The sequence below is a fragment of the Brachyhypopomus gauderio genome, chromosome 4, assembly GCF_052324685.1.
Source record: "Brachyhypopomus gauderio isolate BG-103 chromosome 4, BGAUD_0.2, whole genome shotgun sequence".
Classification (NCBI taxonomy): domain Eukaryota; kingdom Metazoa; phylum Chordata; class Actinopteri; order Gymnotiformes; family Hypopomidae; genus Brachyhypopomus; species Brachyhypopomus gauderio.
In genome coordinates this window covers 36,433,601-36,450,162 of record NC_135214.1, presented here as the reverse complement: position 1 = coordinate 36,450,162, position 16,562 = coordinate 36,433,601, and the positions used below count along the sequence as shown (strand labels likewise).

The 16,562-nt window shown below is 44.5% G+C and overlaps 2 protein-coding genes across 3 annotated transcripts in view; one reads left to right on the top strand and one right to left on the bottom strand.

Moving 5' to 3' along the window:
• Positions 1 to 47: 47 nt before the first annotated feature.
• Positions 48 to 3,294, bottom strand: LOC143513240 (uncharacterized). Its single transcript, XM_077004405.1, has 7 exons — positions 3,144 to 3,294; positions 2,514 to 2,633; positions 2,285 to 2,380; positions 2,135 to 2,166; positions 2,023 to 2,048; positions 1,894 to 1,944; positions 48 to 1,796 (listed from the first exon to the last, which is right to left on the bottom strand). Exons 2-7 carry the CDS (start codon positions 2,593 to 2,595, stop codon positions 1,583 to 1,585), a joined length of 501 nt encoding a protein of 166 aa, XP_076860520.1. The 5' UTR covers positions 2,596 to 2,633; positions 3,144 to 3,294; the 3' UTR covers positions 48 to 1,582.
• Positions 3,295 to 9,623: 6,329 nt separating this feature from the next.
• The window catches only part of slc44a5b (solute carrier family 44 member 5b), a 29,754-nt gene continuing 22,815 nt past the window's right edge, over positions 9,624 to 16,562 (top strand). For both annotated transcript variants that reach the window (XM_077004393.1, XM_077004395.1), the window contains exon 1: positions 9,624 to 9,825. In XM_077004393.1, the coding sequence (XP_076860508.1) occupies positions 9,789 to 9,825 (37 nt within the window). In that variant the 5' untranslated portion in view covers positions 9,624 to 9,788. The remainder of the gene's footprint in view (positions 9,826 to 16,562) is intronic.

Sequence of the window (16,562 nt, the reverse complement as noted above, 5' to 3'; positions counted from 1 at the left end):
AGCAGCACTGCTAGCACTGGAGCCCAGGAGGTTTTAAACCTCCAACCACCACAACATTGAGCAAAAATCTATGAAGTGTTTTTATTGAACCTGTGAGGTTGTGTGGACTTACCCTCACGGTGAGGACTGCATGTCTACTGTGGACGTACTCTGGGTCACCAATACAGCGTATGAGGCACTAACTGTACAGTAACACTTGCTTTGACCTCAGCCTGATATGCATCCTTGTCAAGACTTTGGGGGGGAGGGGCCTAGTTGAATGATGTCATGTGCCGCTGAACACTGTATGTTTTCTTAACATTACTAAGCCCGAAAAACATCCTACCACTGTTGTCCAGCTCAGTAAAGACTCAGAAAGATCAAATCTGCAGGAAGGGATGAGGAAGATAACCTTAACGATACCAGATATACGAACGATAACATTAACTAAACATATACGGAAAATAACATTAACGATACCAGATATACAAATAACACCGTTGGAGACAACATGCTAACATATCACTCATGTGCAATGTGTTCTGGAAACTACTCCAACAATACAGTCCATGTGTCTCCATACCCAGTGCAGTCCAGGGTTCCAGGCCTGGTGGTGACACCCATGCGGGTTACCCAGTCGTGGATGGACCTCCTGGGGTGGATGGGAGTTGGGTGAACCCCAGACTGGGTGGAGAAGGGCCAGGTCTTCAGCGCTGAGCTTGAGTCACTGCAGCAATAACACTAAAGCAACAGAAAATACTGTACACACCTGTTCTACTGGGGACCGTCCAAGATTTGCCAAGCTTGCAGGGGAGTGATTTGAAGGTGTGTGTAGGTGGGGAATTTGAGTGTGTGTGTGTTTGTAACTGGGGGGATTTGGGTTGATTATTTTTTGCTTTTTTATTTTTTATATTAAAATCAATATCTTGGTAAATGTGTGGTTTGTTTTTTATGAAATACTGCCCCCTTGTGCCAGTTTAACTTTTGAGTACTTAAGAGATGAGATGTGGTAAAACTCATATCTGACATTTTAATATTGTTTCCCCTTAACTCTGCCCTGCCCACCCATCAGACATTCATAGAGGAGGAAGAACAGGAAACCAAAATGAGGTTCTCACACACGCACAATGAGTTCCTCTACATCACAAGCACTGCTTTTCCAAACTGATGCTCTGAGCACCCCTGGCCTAACCCATATGCCCATGACCTTAAAACAAATGAGCTTTTAAAACTCGTGTTCTCCTGCTGATGAAGAGGCTGGTTTTTAGTGCGGTGGAGAACAGAAGCTGGCATGAACTCAGCAGGTGCTTCCTATACATGTGTTACAGAACACTGGGCTGACATAAAGAACCACACTTATAAAACAATAGTTCATGTCCTCAACAGGTTGCATAGAAAAATGAGTGTTTCTGATCACAGCGGAGTCAAACAGAGAGCGTGCACGTGGGGTGAGGGGCTTCGTGTCACGGCAGTCACTGGACTGCAGGCTGCTTCTACATACATTAAACTCCACCAGACTGAACAGGACTTGACCCGTGCTGAAAACATTCTTCTGTTAAAAGAAAAACCCCGCTGTGCGTTTGCCTGGCGAAGAAGAGAAGCACTACGCCAGTTCTTTGACAGAGTCTGCAGGTTCCATGTTGATGAAGACAAATACCAGGAGCGCAACCACAAACAGGAAGAGCAGGATCTGCAGCCAGATGGGGACGTAGCGTGTGGAGGCAGGTTCTGCAGGAGTCTCGCGCCTCTCGTACGCCGGGGCCACATGGTGTGTCTGTGCCCCACTACGGGACGGAGCTGTCCTGAACACGATAGGCCTACCAGACACAACACGCCACTGTAGATTCTCATTCAATCAGTTATCTGAGTGCTGTCAGTGGTGCGTGTAGAAGAAGACTAGGGATTAAGACTTACTCATCAGGGCTGTCAAGGTTTCTGTATTCGGACCTCGAAAAGGGATTCTCCCTAAAAGGCAACAGCACCAATGTTCAGTTTCATAGGGTTAACACATGAAGAATGAGGCAAAATAAAATAATAATTCACCTGTCTCCATAATCCTCGTGTCCCAACTAGATAAAAACAAATATAATGTACACATTAAATAAGACAAAGGCACTTTCACCAAGACAATATGTGTGAAAAACGGACGACTCACTGGTCTGCGGTGGTTAATGTAGGTCACCTCCTCTGTAATCACAAATGAGTAGTGAATGAGCATCTGAAGACGTAAAAAGTCTTTGATATGTGACACCCAAACTTGTGCTGTTAAATTCATCACAATGAATCCTGAATTCACACATCTCACCTTCTTCTCTGTAATATGTCCGTTCTGAGGAACGTTTCGCTTTCTTGTTGATCATTGCGTCTCTCAGTTTTTTCTCATAAAGGGCTCTTGTAGTGTCTATCAGAGGGTGAAAGCCATAACTAAACCAATGATGAACATTCAACCCTTTCAAAGCAGTACGGCTGAGCTCTCTCAGACCTGAGCAGGAGCCACTGATCTTAAGTGAGTCACTGATCTTAAGTGATCTTACCGACTACAGGTCCATGTTTAATGCCGTACTGGTCCAGCAGCTCACTGATCTCCTGGGCTGTCATACTGCTCAGCTTTGCCATCTGATCTGTGTGGGACTACAGGCTCGCTTCTGTAATGACTGTAATGAAAATGAAAGTGAAGTATGTTTATGTTTTTAGGGATCTTCTTAGTCATCACGTCACGATTATCTTATAGTATATTATAGTGTGTATATGGATATCAGACGTGTGTTGGGCTCAGTGAGGGTGAAGTAACGCGATGTTTGGACCACGAGGATTACAAAAAAAACACGATTCACTGTGTTTTACGTTAAAGTGTCAGACAACGCTGGACGAAGCTCGAAATAAAAGCTTCCGAAATATTTGTAGTAGCCGTGTTAGATATTTTATACTAGAGACACGTAGTTGTGTAGTTTGTAGTAGTAGGCTATAGTGTATATGTAGTTTAAAGCAGCTACAGCTCTAAAACACAAACACCCTGCGCTGTAGTTACAGGTACACTCAACCTGTGGCTACGTTAGTCAGCGTCGATATTCTTCAAGATATGCATGATACTAACATTTGATAGCTATACTGATGCTTGGTTTACTCTGATATTCAAACACATTCACGAAAACACACTCACTTACAAGTTTTTGTGGATGTTTTGCGCTGTAAACAAGATTTCCGTCGGCGAACGGAAATTACGGACGAGCTTCCGGAAAGGCGGGACGCACTGAGCACGAGTGGCAGCAGGGGGCAGTGTCTGGTCATCTTTAACGTTGTAGGACACTGGCGTTCCACAATACCTCGATGTCAATGTAGAAAATGGGCAGAATATTGCTTGCATGTCTGTTATTTCCACACTAAACACTGAAAATGGCATCGGCTGTGCATTTTAGATCATTATGTATCTGTAGTTTAAGCCCAAGGTAATGCTTAAGTGCTGTTCACTTCATGCGTTCGTTGATGTGTAGAGAGGAAATCAATCAGACTGATTGATTTCTGTCACTCCTCCCAATACATGAGTCACTTGCTGCTGTGTACAATCTTATAATACCTGGAGTGTCTCTGCCTATGTAGTACTTTGTTTAGTGATTAAATTTAAATGTAAGAGAGTGTTTGAAATTCATTTCTCCTTTCCTTGTGAGTGAGCTAGTCAGAGAAGAGGGGCGAGGGTTTTGGTTTCATATGGTTCTGATTTATGTGAAAGGAGCCCTAGTCCAGGGGTCAAAGGTCAGGTGAGCCCTTTTCCTGTCTGTCTAGACTAGATATTGAGGCCCATTTCTCCTTTACTCGTCTTTCTTTATCAATATGACTTATTATGCAAATATGAGGGGTGCTAGTATGAACAACTTGCATATATAAATGTGGAGATGTAAAGTTCTGGAAAGGAAGATTCATATTGGCCCGAGACCTCAAGCAAGACCTAGGTGCTTGATTAGATGCTGTTCTTTTTGTAATAAACGTATTACTGACAACTAAGACAGTGTTGGTGGAGACTTCTTCATTCATCATCATAGCCTAGAACAGAACATCCTGGGCTTTTGCTATAGGTTTTATCCCACAGTAAATTCTAATGTAGTGTTACGATAGTGAAATTGCATTTAGCTAGACAGTGCATGGGTTAATGTCTTATAGAGCATAGTTCATCACGTGTTCTGTGCACATATACCAGTGGCCAATCACATTGTTATATGGCTGATAGTTGGGAAATATAGTGGGAAGATTGGGTCTTGAGTTCAGTTGTGTGCTCGTTACCTCTTAGTGTGGATGGTTTAGCCTCTACCACTACACTGAGAGAGAGCACTGACCCTTCATGCTTGTATTCTGTTATTACAACTTTTCAGTAAATTCTGGCTATCCAGAGTGTTACAAATTGTTGTGTGAGTCATTTCACGCCTCCAACACTCGAACACTGACGAGCACGACAGTAGTGTGGTACCCTTGCTATTTACAGGAGTGGTCCAGTGGGCCAATCAGAGACCACGCTCCTGCAGCATATGTCGGTCCTTAAAGCCCTCCTGTGTGAGCGCATATACAAACAAAGACAAAGATAATCTCCCCAAATGGCATCCCATAAGTCCATGGGGCAACCCTCTGAGCCAGAGCCCCCAATATCACACCACTGACTTTCACATCAGTTCCAATCTGCAGTTGTAGCCTATAAAACAAAGTGACAGTAGTTTGTGCAGAACTGGTGGAGAGCAGAGATCAGTTCAGAGTTCAGTTCAGAGATCAGTTCAGAGTTAAATTCAGAGATCAGTTCAGCATGGTTCATTTCATGCTCAGCTGCTCATGGCCGAGCTCATCAGCTCAGGACCTGCATCAGATGAACTGCTATATATATATACACAGTTGTGCTCAAAAGTTTACATACCCCGGCAGAATTTTTGCTTCAGAGTCTGTCTGGATCCCAGAAACTCACTCAGCTTTTATTCACACACACTGATTACAAGCATACAGGTCACAGGTGAGGATATTACCTTTAGTAGCCATTCAAACCCATTTGTGTCACCTTCTGTGACACAAGGAGGAGGAGGAGGAGAAGAAGAGAGAATAAATGGAGGAGGAAATAGAGAGAGCACAAGAGCTGATTTGCTTTGCTTTGCTGCTGGTTGAGAGAAAGACACTCAAAGATCTCCACAGCGCCCCCTCTGGTCTGGAGCTGGAACACAGTTCTGTAGCAGTAACATCTACCCCAATATCAAGCAAAATAAACTCTCTCTCACTCTCTCTCTCTCTCTTTCTCTCTCTCTCTCCTTCTATCTCTCTCCCTCACTCTCTGTCTCCTTCCCTCTCTCCCTCATTATCTGTTTCTTTCCCCCCCTCTCTCTCTGTCTGTCCTGCTTCATTAATGACATCAAACACAATTTAGTTCAGATTTGTTTCCCCGTTTGTCCGTAGGTAAACCCTACTCTATCTATCTACTCTTTCTCTCTACTCTCTCTATCTACTCTCTCTCTCTACTCTTTCTCTCTACTCTTTCTTTCTCCTCTTTCTAATAGTACTCTTCGTGAGTTGAAGGCAGACAGTACTGAAGGTCTTACCTTACCTTACCTTACCTTACCTAAGTGCAGCATGTAGTTACTACTTTTTTTACTACTAGGAATTTCTGAGGCAGACTACAGGAAGTATCTTAGTATCTATCTACTAATGCAAATACTAATGCTACTACAACTGTGATTACTATTACATCAAAACACCATCATACCATCACACTCCTACACAAAAACACCATCATACTACCACACTCCTGCACCGAGACACCATCATACTATCACACTCCTGCACTGAGACACCATCATACTATCACACTCCTGCATCCAGACACCATCATACTACAACACTCCTGCACCGACACCATTATACTACCCCACTCCACCAAAACACCATCATACCATCACACCCCTGCACCCAAACACCATCATACCATCACACTCCTGCACAAAAACACCATCATACTATCACACTCCTGCACAAAAACACCATCATACTATCACACTCCTGCACCGAGACACCATCATACTATCACACTCCTGCACCGAGACACCATCATACTATCACACTCTTGCATCCAGACACCATCATACTACCACACTCCTGCACCGAGACACCATCATACTACCACACTCCACCAAAACACCATCATACTATGACACTCCTGCACCAAAACACCATCATACCATCACACTCCTGCACTGACACCATCATACTATCACACTCCTGCATCCAGACACCATGATACTGCCCCACTCCACCAAAACACCCTCATACCATCACACCCCTGCACCCAAACACCATCATACCATCACACTGCTGCACCGTGACACTTTTATACCATCATAATCACACACTGGTTGCTGGAGCAGTGTATTTTCTGTTGTTGTCTATCATAATGTCACTGTTTATTATATTATTTTGCAATGTATTTATTGTTTGTGTTGGTGTGTATTTCTATAGCACTTACTGTTGACATCTGTAGGTGGACCAACACCCAAGTCATAATTGTATTGTCCTTTGTGAACATGACGGTAAAAGAGTAAAGGGGGTTTTGATTTGACTTATTGACCTTGGGGTTTGACCTCAGGCTCTCAGGTCAGAAGTCAGAGCCAGGCACACAGCTCCTTGGCTTCATCACTTCCACCCAAAGCCAAACTCCTCGTAGAAGCTCCATGTGGTGTTCCAGGACAGCAGCTCCCATGCCAGCCAGTCAGATAAAAAAAAAATACTGCGCTAGTATTTATGTTGATTTGAAGAAAGCATTCGACACAATTGACCATAGCATTCTACTTGAAAAACTAAATAAATATGGAATTAGAGGACCAGCATTACAATGGATATCTAGTTATTTGGAAAACAGAAAACAGTTTGTACAAATACATGATGTAAGATCTGAACTCTGTGGAATAACATGTGGAGTTCCTCAGGGATAAGTACTTGGACCAAAATTGTTTATCCTATATGTGAATGACTTGGTCAATGTGTCTGCATAATAAATGCATATTATTTGCTGATGACACAACATTGAACATTGACATTGACATTGAACGGATGTTAGAGAAAATGCATTCAGAATTTGTGAAAATACAAAACTGGTTTAAATTAAACAAATTATCATTAAACTTGGATAAAACTTATATGATATTTACAAAAAGACAAAGAACTGTTAATATTCCGTTTAGAGTTGGTGTGACGGGCAGGGTGAACGAAATTAAATGGAAGCGATCACGCCAAGTCTCAGGGAAAAAGGATGGTTTAATAGGAAAAGTGCGCAAACCAAAACCCGTGAACTGATCCAAATTAAGGATATAATAATCAGCGGTCAACTGGTACAAAGACAAGACATATATAGGCAAACAAACGACCCTCAGGTGAGACGGATCACGGGCTCCGCCCTCCTGAGGGACGCACACAACGCAACAATTACAGGACATCTGCCGCTGTAAACGGGAGCGACCGGTAGGGGGCCCGCCGTACCGTGACAGTTGGGGGTGTAGAGATAAACAGAGTCAGTGAGGTCAAGTTTTTGGGTGTTACTATAGATGAAAAACTGACATGGAAACCTCATATAAATTACCTAAGAATAAAACTAGCTAAATCTATTGCATTGCTTTATAAAAAAGTAAGGGACTTGTTTAATGATAAAGTTTTGTATTTGTTATACTACACATTAATTGTTCCACACTTGGTCTACTGTCTTGAGGTATGGGGAAAAGCATGTAAGTGTCACGTTGAGGACCCCGGCCCCTCCCTTTTGGGCGTGTGTATACGTAGTCCACATGCTTTGTCTGCGTCAGTGGGACTTCGTGGTGATGGCTATGTCGTGTGAATAATGTGTCTCACCTGTGAATTGTCTCGTAATCACGTGGGGCTAATGTGGTTTGTCTATTTAATGTGCGCTCGCGCAGTGTCCTGTCCTGTGCTCGTCGTTGTCTAAAGTCTACACGTTGCTGTGTCTGTGTATTGTTCTCCGTGTGCTATTGCGCAATCTTTGTTAAAATTAAAAGTGATGTTTGCTGCTATAGAGGGATTCTGTGTCTCGTCCTTCACGCCGCACCCATCGTCACGGAAAGACTATTACACATCCTGTTTTTGTTTTGCAAAAAAAGCTGTAAGAGTTATCACTCGAAAACATTACCATTATCCATCTAATATATTATTTTGTAAACTGAAATTATTGAAATTTTATGATTTGGTTGATTATAACATACTGTTAGTTATGTATAAAGCTCACCAAAACACACCACCTTTAAACATTCAGATAAACTTTGTGAAGAGAGAGTCCTGTTATAATCTTAAGGAAATAGAGATGTTCATGAAACCTAAATGAACCTGTTTGAAAGAACAATGCACCTCAATCCAAGGAGTGAGATTGTGGAATTATCTGGAAGATGATGTTAAAAGTGCCAAATCACTGTACACGTTTAAGGGAATGATAAAGGCTCAACTTTTAAAAAAATATGAAACAATATGATCTGTATACATATGATTTGTCATTCTAGAAAGATCTGATGCTTTTTGTGTTTGTGTTATTGTGTTTGAGTTTATATTTGAGGAAAAAAGGGGCAGACATTATAAGATTTTTTCTTCTCTCTGCCACCTTTCATTTCATTTTATTTGTGTTTTCTTTTTATTGTACATAGAATTATTTGTCTTTTTAAGAAATGAATAAAGTTTGAAACAAACCTCCAGCGTGCTGGGTAGGAGACTGGGACACGTCCCTGAGACAGTGTCTGTACACTAATCTGGGACACACGTGTGTCACACGCTGGTGTTATCAGGCCCGTGTGCCGATCCTCTTTACTATTCACACCAAATCTTGTCATCCGCCTTGGACGAAGAGGACAACTGTTCTGGACAACTGTTCAGGAACACTGATGATGCTGTTTCAGTTTCACTGACTAACGATGATAATTTTAATAAAGATGATGTCATACACTGAGATGCTTACCACGCCTATATCACCAACACCTACATATGATACCAGTGTGGAAACTGATCATGAAGATACACGGAACCACAGCTGAGTTAAACTGGTATACCAAGATCCAGCAAAGACACACAGCACTTCTTAATACTGACTGGACAATGTTAGGGCTATTTTAACATTGATAGGACAATGTTAAGACTATACGTGTACAATCTGTATTTGGTGCTGGAAGAAGGTTTCTAAACATGAAATGCATGTATGTCTGTCTGTCTGATTTCAGTTGCAGCTGCAGTGTAGTGTATTTAATGATTTAGTAGAGCTACACAAGGTTTCCTGAGAAACAGGAAGTTCTAGACAGAGGTACTTCATCAAACAGTGCAAGTGAACCAGTTCTACATAAATACCCCATTAAAACCATCACGTGTGCTGACCACCGTTTCGGACACGCGGGGCTGCAACTCAGAGCATATTGAGAAGGACAGAAGGGTCGAAGATATTTTCTTCATATCAGATTATTATTTCTTTTTTACTGAAAATGCAACCTTCTCTTAAAAACAAAACTTTTGTCTGAGCGAAAAAAATCTGCAAACTTGAGAGATATTGGTTGGCTTCCATCACTTCCGGTGCTGTGTGTATCAGCGTGTGTGTCGCTCGCGCTGGGCTGCAACACCCCGCCCCCTCGCGCTGGGCTGCACACCCCGCCCCCTCGCGCTGTAAACACAGGGACGCGAGCTGCGTGGCCCACACGGCCCAGATCAAGTGCTCGCATCACATCCGAGGACGCAGCCATTAGGACACAATCCCAGCCCCGATCCTCACATGCAGACCCCCAAATAAACACGCAGGACACCTTCAGAGGACAATGGCGAGAAAGAGTGTGACTCCTCCGTCCTACTACGGTAAGCCTGCCGCACGCCTCATATTTACATATCTTAGATGTAGTTAGTTTCAAACAAACAGGCTGCTGTGATGGATGAGTTGATATGTTGTTGTATGTGTCCCAGTCTTGGCTTCAGTAACTGATCGGGCTGGTTATGTGCGTGGTTCGTTTTCCCGTAAGAGTCACTGCGGTTGGTCGTCCAGGCGGAACAATAGCGCCACTCGAGCTGTTTGTGCTCTTACTTTGTTGCAAAACTATTGCACGTTAACACAAGACGTGGAGACAACATTTCTATTGTTTTTGGCATTTAGACACAACGAAGTAGAGATTTTCCATAAGAGATGAGTGGACGAGGTAAAGCAAACTCCTCGTGTTGTCCAGGGACGTTTGCTGCGCAGGGTTTGTCTCCAGGAGGAGGTGGGGGAACTGCGTCTTTGTGTTCTTGGACAACTATAGTCCGGAGTACACGTACCCTACTCGTGCATGAACTATTACTTTTACTTTTGAAATACCACTATGTCCCACTTTTTAAAGGATGTTTGTAATGTTTTTGTTGTAAAAGGCACCGAACGGATTTGATCTGCAACACAGTCCATCAGTGTTGTTCATCGCGTTCCCCGACACGCTGTTGTAGACCCACGGGCGCGATGGTGTAGGGTGCTACACCTTTTATGGAGTACACAGAGGTCGCGTGTGGAATTGTGACACTGTAGCCATAACCCATTTAACACGTTTGTGATTAAACTGACTAAATATTTCTCTCACTTAACACAGTGTGTCTAATATTAATAGCCACCATCATTCCAAAGACTGGAAGCGCCATCTGGCATGAAGCATGACTGCATCTTCCAAAATAGCGCCAGGGTTATTCTGGGCTCGTGCAGGCTGGCGCGAGCACTCCTCCGCCTGAGCGCTTATTGTGGTCCAAGAGCCCGAGTTGTGGTGAGGTTGGTTCCCTTTGTGCCGTGGGGACCCGAGTTAGCAGCTGTTACCCGAGTTCAGCGAAGCAGAAGGGGTCTCGCGCTCTTCTCGGCGACCTCGCGCTCTTCTCGGTGACCTCGCGCGTTGGTGAGTTCCCACGCGCCACCTGCCAATCAGGCTCACGCGCTGGTGGACTCTCACGCGCTGGAGAAGTCTTTAATAACGGGGTTCTCTGAAAGACCCGGGAGTCGAAATGTTAGTCGTTAATGTTTACAGAGTATTAAAAAGGGCTCCAACCAAGAAGTGTAATAGTTCTCCCCGAGCCCGGCCGCCCGTGTCCGTGTTCAGGACGGTGTGGGTGTAGCTTACAGCGCTGGAGCTCCCAGGGTTTATAATGGCTACAGCTCATTAAATAAACGAACCGATGAAATGAGGTAGACGGACTAGAGTCAAATGTTATCGTGCAGAGTGCAGGGCACCTGCCCAGTGAAACCTACCCCAAGATCCAGAAAGCGCTATTAATTTGCATGAGTGGTAAAAGTTGTGGATTATCAGTGATCTCGACACTTCTGAATGGGAATTGCCTTCGTTTTTTTTTTTTTTTTTTGCTGTGAAGTCAAATGGTTGTATAAAAATTATAATTTCATCCTGTATGAAGGTGAGGTTGTATTGGGTGAGAAACAAAGTTAAGGCCACACACTCACAGAGTTCCCACCAAGCGTAATTCGGTTCCCTGTCATACCAACACACTCGCAGTGTCTGAGAAATGACTCCTTGATCACTCCGAGCACACCTCACCAGCCCTGTGAGCGCTCGAGCCCAGACGTGCCGAGTTAGGCTTGTTGGAGCAGCGCTGAAGCAGGTTCCTGGTGAGCCCAGCGCAGGGAGTCGAGCGGTCAGGCTGTTCCGTGTGTGTCCGGGGGCTCCGCTCTACTGACGCTGGCCTTCCTACCGTACCACAGCAGTCAGTGGGCTCGGTGCTCCTGCGTGGTCCTTGTGTTATGTGCGGCTTCAGGACGCTGCTGTTTTAGTGCTCCTCTTATTGTGATATGAAATTGATGATGACCAGAAACAAGTCCAGGGGGCTGTTGTAGTGAAGCTCAACGTTTGTGTCAAACGTTCAGGCTGCTTCAGTGGATCTGGCTGCTGCTGAACTCTTTGGTCTAGTGGCCAAAACTCCTGTTTACGTGTTTTTCAAGCTCAGGTTCAAGCTCTGCCTGCTGCCCTGGTTACAGCCCTGGTTACTACACTGTTACACTTACACACACACACACACACACAAACACTGCCCCAAGCATAGGAATCCCCACAGACAACCCCACAGGTACCAATGCTCCAGTCACTCCTCCTCTAGGACATTGTGATTATTTTATTGTCCGTATCTCAGAAAGACGTAATAAACACCTGCCTGCTAGCTGGCACAAGGACTCCGTATATACAGACAGTCCCCAGACGGAGGCACCGTTAACAGACAGTCCCCAGACAGAGGCAGCGTTTACAGACAGTCCCCAGACGGAGGCAGCGTTTACAGACAGTCCCCAGACGGAGGCAGCGTTTACAGACAGTCCCCAGACGGAGGCGCCATTTACAGACAGTCCCCAGACGGAGGCACCGCTAACAGACAGTCCCCAGACGGAGGCGGCATTTACAGACAGTCCCCAGACGGAGGCGCTGTTCGGGTGTTTGTGTAGAGATAAGGTTGCCCTGGCCGGAGTGGTGCGAGGTGTCTCAGTGCCTTCATATCTGCCCTTGGTCTGAACACTCCCAACTCACAACAAAGACTCTTTGTGTCCTACCAATGCTGTTAGACCCCAGATGACTGATAAGTGAAGAACATATCAGTCCCTACATAGAGACATATTTCATCTCCTGACACCTGTGTGCTTTAATTAACACGCACACAACCCCTTTGTGTTCGGGTTACATAATGTAGTTTGCGTTCAGTCAGACGGTGTTCTGGGAAGGAGGGTTAGACAAACGTTCTCACTGCGATGTGTTTGTGCAGACATCTCCACTAATGAAGTTCACCAGTATCCAGTAAATCCTGAAAAATGGATGCTTGTGTAACCATAGATTATCTAGAGCAATCATGCTAGGGTCCAGGGTGCCACTAGCAACTCCTGGTTTGACAATCTACGAGTCCTCATGTTCTTTTATGAGAACAGTAGGCCTCAAACGTACCTTGGGAGCTCCAAAAACAAGACCTGTCAGATTAGCACCAAAATTAAAAAACATTTATCCTAAACCCGTCTCATCAGCGGTGAAGGGATGCAGTCATGTGTGTGTCTGCATGTCCAGAATTGGGTGGTGCTCTGTCCTGGGTGTGTCCTCTCTCCCCTCCCTGTGTCTGTATGTCCAGTGGTGGATGGTGTTCTGGGTGTGTCCTCTCTGTGTGTGATTGGCTGCTGCTTCTTGCGTGAGACTGGATGTATTCCCTCCCTCACTCTCTCGCTCCCCATACTTGACTTTAGTGAGAGGAGAGGGCACTGTATGTTGGACAAGGTGAAGGTGAGAACCATGTGTGTGTGTGTGTGTAAGACACACCAACAGAGTATTAGAAAAACACTGTCATAGTGATGGTTGTAACCCAGTCATAGTGATGGTTGTAACCCAGTCATGGTGATGGTTATAACCCAGTCATGGTGGTGGTTATAACCTTGTCATAGTGATGATTATAACCCAGTTGTGGTGATGGTTATAACCCAGTCATGGTGGTGGTTATAACCTTGTCATAGTGATGATTATAACCCAGTTGTGATGGTTATAACCCAGTCATGGTGGTGGTTATAACCCAGTTATTGTGGTGGCCTTGTCGGTAAACGCTGGTGTGCAGTTTGATGGCTGAATTGAATTATTAAAATGCTCAGGAATGCCACCTGAGATGAAGATAAAGACTTATTATGGCCTTCAAATCAGGGGCAAAAGGTCCCAGTAGCTTTTAAAAGCGTTTTGTAGGGAAGACAAAGAGGAGGATGTAAACCCTCCTCTTCACCACCAGGGGCAGTGTTGTAAAGAGACACTAGGTTTGCACTGTGTTCAACCTGGTTTTTCGGCCAGAAAACCACTTAAGGCTGGAATGACTTCACGAGTTTTGTGGGGGAGATATCCAATAATAATTGTGGATAATGGGCATGCTCGTTAATACTCCCAACCAATCCCAAATCACTTCATTGGCCTGTGCTGAGAGGTTGAAATATCCAGACAGCAGTAACACCCTCACTGATATAAAGGCCCTACATTGATGGGTAACATCATCTTGCATCACTGGGGGCTTTGATATACCTCACATATCTAAGAGCTGAATTATAACGAACATGCAGGTAGTTTATGCCTCAACTCTGCTTGTCTTGTATTTTACAAACCACGACTGATCAAATCTCCCCAGGAAACCAATCAAATCTCCCCAGGAAACCAATCAAATCTCCCCAGGAAACCGATCAAATCTCCCAGGAACCGAGAACCAAGAAGAGGAAATGCTTAAAAGTTTAATTCTGGTAATTGGAGAAACACTCTTACAACTACAGACCCACAGGACAAATCAGAACATATCATATCAATATCAGTAGTATAATATCAATTAAAATATCCTTTTAAAATTAATAACACAATCCAAGTTAAGTACAATAAATCACAGTAAATCCAAAGTTTTATTGAGTAAGAAATTGCTAAATTCTGGTGGGGAGTAAATTAATGAGTAATAACACTAATGAGGTTTTTATGTGTGAAAATTATTAAATGACATTTCAAAATGAGCAAATCCCCTGAAGTATTTGGATGAAGTCAAAGGTCTTCTGGAGGACGTTCCTTCATCGACCACTCCCTGGTGGGCTGTGTGATCAGGGGTGGAGTGTGGTGACTGGATCTCACTGAACTCAGGTCTTCTGAACCTCTGCTGGTGTGAACTCTACAGAGCACTGCTTTCAGCGTCCGTAGTCAGACCCCCACAAACATTACAGATGTTACCGTTTTCACTGAATGGATGTGCACCATAGTGACAAACATAACTGACTTATAAAATCAACGTTTTCAGGGAGATTTTGCTACAAATAACCTGCAGCAGTAACAGTTTGTGTCTGCCTCAGTGTCCCTGTGTGAGGGTGTGTCAGGACCTCTGGGAAGATGTGATCTTCTGAAGTGGAGAGTTTTCAAGGGAACTTGTTTCTCACACAAACAGGAAGTGGGCTGGCACTGGTGTGCGCTGACTGGGAGTGAGAGGAGTGGGGGATTTTATTAATGTTTTTAAAGAGAAAAAGCTGACGCACACCCTCGCACTTTACTGGGAACTAATCCAGCAGACTCGTCTTATGAAAGAGCAAGTTTTCACCTCCTCCGCCGAACGCTCTGGCCTCTGTGTGTGTGACATGTCTGCCTGTGTGTGTGTGTGTGTGTGTGTGTGTGTGTGAGTCTGTCCTTCTAAGATGACTATTTTCACTCAAATGTGGCTTGACATGTCTCTCAGCTCATGTCTGTGTGTGTGTGTGTGTGTGTGTGTGTGTGTCCATCTAAGACGTGTATTCTCACTCATGTTTGACTCGACATGTCTCTGAGCTCATCTTCCTGTTGTTTCCATATTCTCCATGGTTACCTTTGATTGACAGGGCCCCTGCTTTTGGAGGGTTCACACTGCAGACGTGGGACATCAGAACACAGTAGCAGTCACAGAGCTGTAGGTTCAGTATGACCTCCACAGATGTAAACATGAACCACTCCACACAAGCCGGATCGCAATAATGCTGTGAATGTAGGAAGCAATCACAGGTTTAATGGGAACACCTGCTACGTGTTTCCCAACAGAACTATGTTGTCGGGTCAGGTGCGCTTGTAGGGACGTCACAGCACACACACCATTCTGCCGTTGATCGGATGAATTTTGGCTGACGTGACCTTTAGCTGTGATTCTCTCTGGTTCTCACTGGTCAGTCACCGGTGTGACTGGGTGATGCTCCCACAGTACTTCATCTTGTTTTAGTCAATCATGATGAAAACCTGTCATAAGTTATCATTTGACGATTTTTAATTATTGTTGTTGCCTCCTGGGGCCAGAGATTAATAATAAATCCTTCCCTGGTTCGCATAGGAACAGGCAATCTCACAGACACAGTCATATAAACATGCAGTGTGTGAAAGGCATGAATGCATGACCCTTGACCCCAGACCCACAGGAGGGCTCTCAGCTGCTTGGCTTGATGTGTCTGTTGTGTGCACATGGAGAGAAACAGAGAAGGGAAAAAATATATCTAGTTTTATCACTTATAATGTTAATAATTATTTTAGTTGCTTTGGCAACAGTTAATTACAATTCATGCCGATAAGGCAACTTCAGCATGAAAGAGGGATAGAGAGAGAGAAAGAGTGAGAGAGGGATGAGAGGGAACAGATGTACTCTACACCTGCACACCCACCTTCTCAGGGCTCTGACTGGTGAAAGGCCCTTGTGTCTAGTTACAGGGGTGTGGCTCTGTCTGTCTGTCTGTCTGTCTGTCTCTCCCATGCATGTGTGTGTATATGTGAATCAGTTCTTGGTGAGTGTTCTGCACACACACTTCTTGAGACTGTGTTGTTACACGATGATACTTCATTTTAGCCCCGAAGGGATCTGGTTCACACAAGTCTGTGCTTGATGTGTGTGAGAGCGGAGTGTGAACGCACATCCCTCCTGGGCCACCGTAGCCAGGCAGCGAGCCTCTGTCAGATGTCGTGTTTCAGTGTGTGTGAAACACACAGAGTGTGTGTTTGGGCTGGGAACTTTTCTTGAGTTTCTTGAGTTCCCCGCCTGTCAAATGGTTGTCATGCCCCAACACACAAGCGGGTGGGTGTTGGGGTGGGTGTGTGGGT

What these genes read in the sequence shown, in the direction of transcription:
- LOC143513240 (XM_077004405.1), bottom strand. Translation starts at nt 2,595, where the DNA reads ATGGCAAAGCTGAGCAGTATGACAGCCCAGGAGATCAGTGAGCTGCTG. An exon ending in ACATTAACCACCGCAGACCA is followed by an intron (nt 2,049 to 2,134) that starts GTGAGTCGTCCG and finishes GTTTTTATCTAG; the next exon opens with TTGGGACACGAGGATTATGG. An exon ending in AACCTTGACAGCCCTGATGA is followed by an intron (nt 1,797 to 1,893) that starts GTAAGTCTTAAT and finishes TGTGTCTGGTAG; the next exon opens with GCCTATCGTGTTCAGGACAG.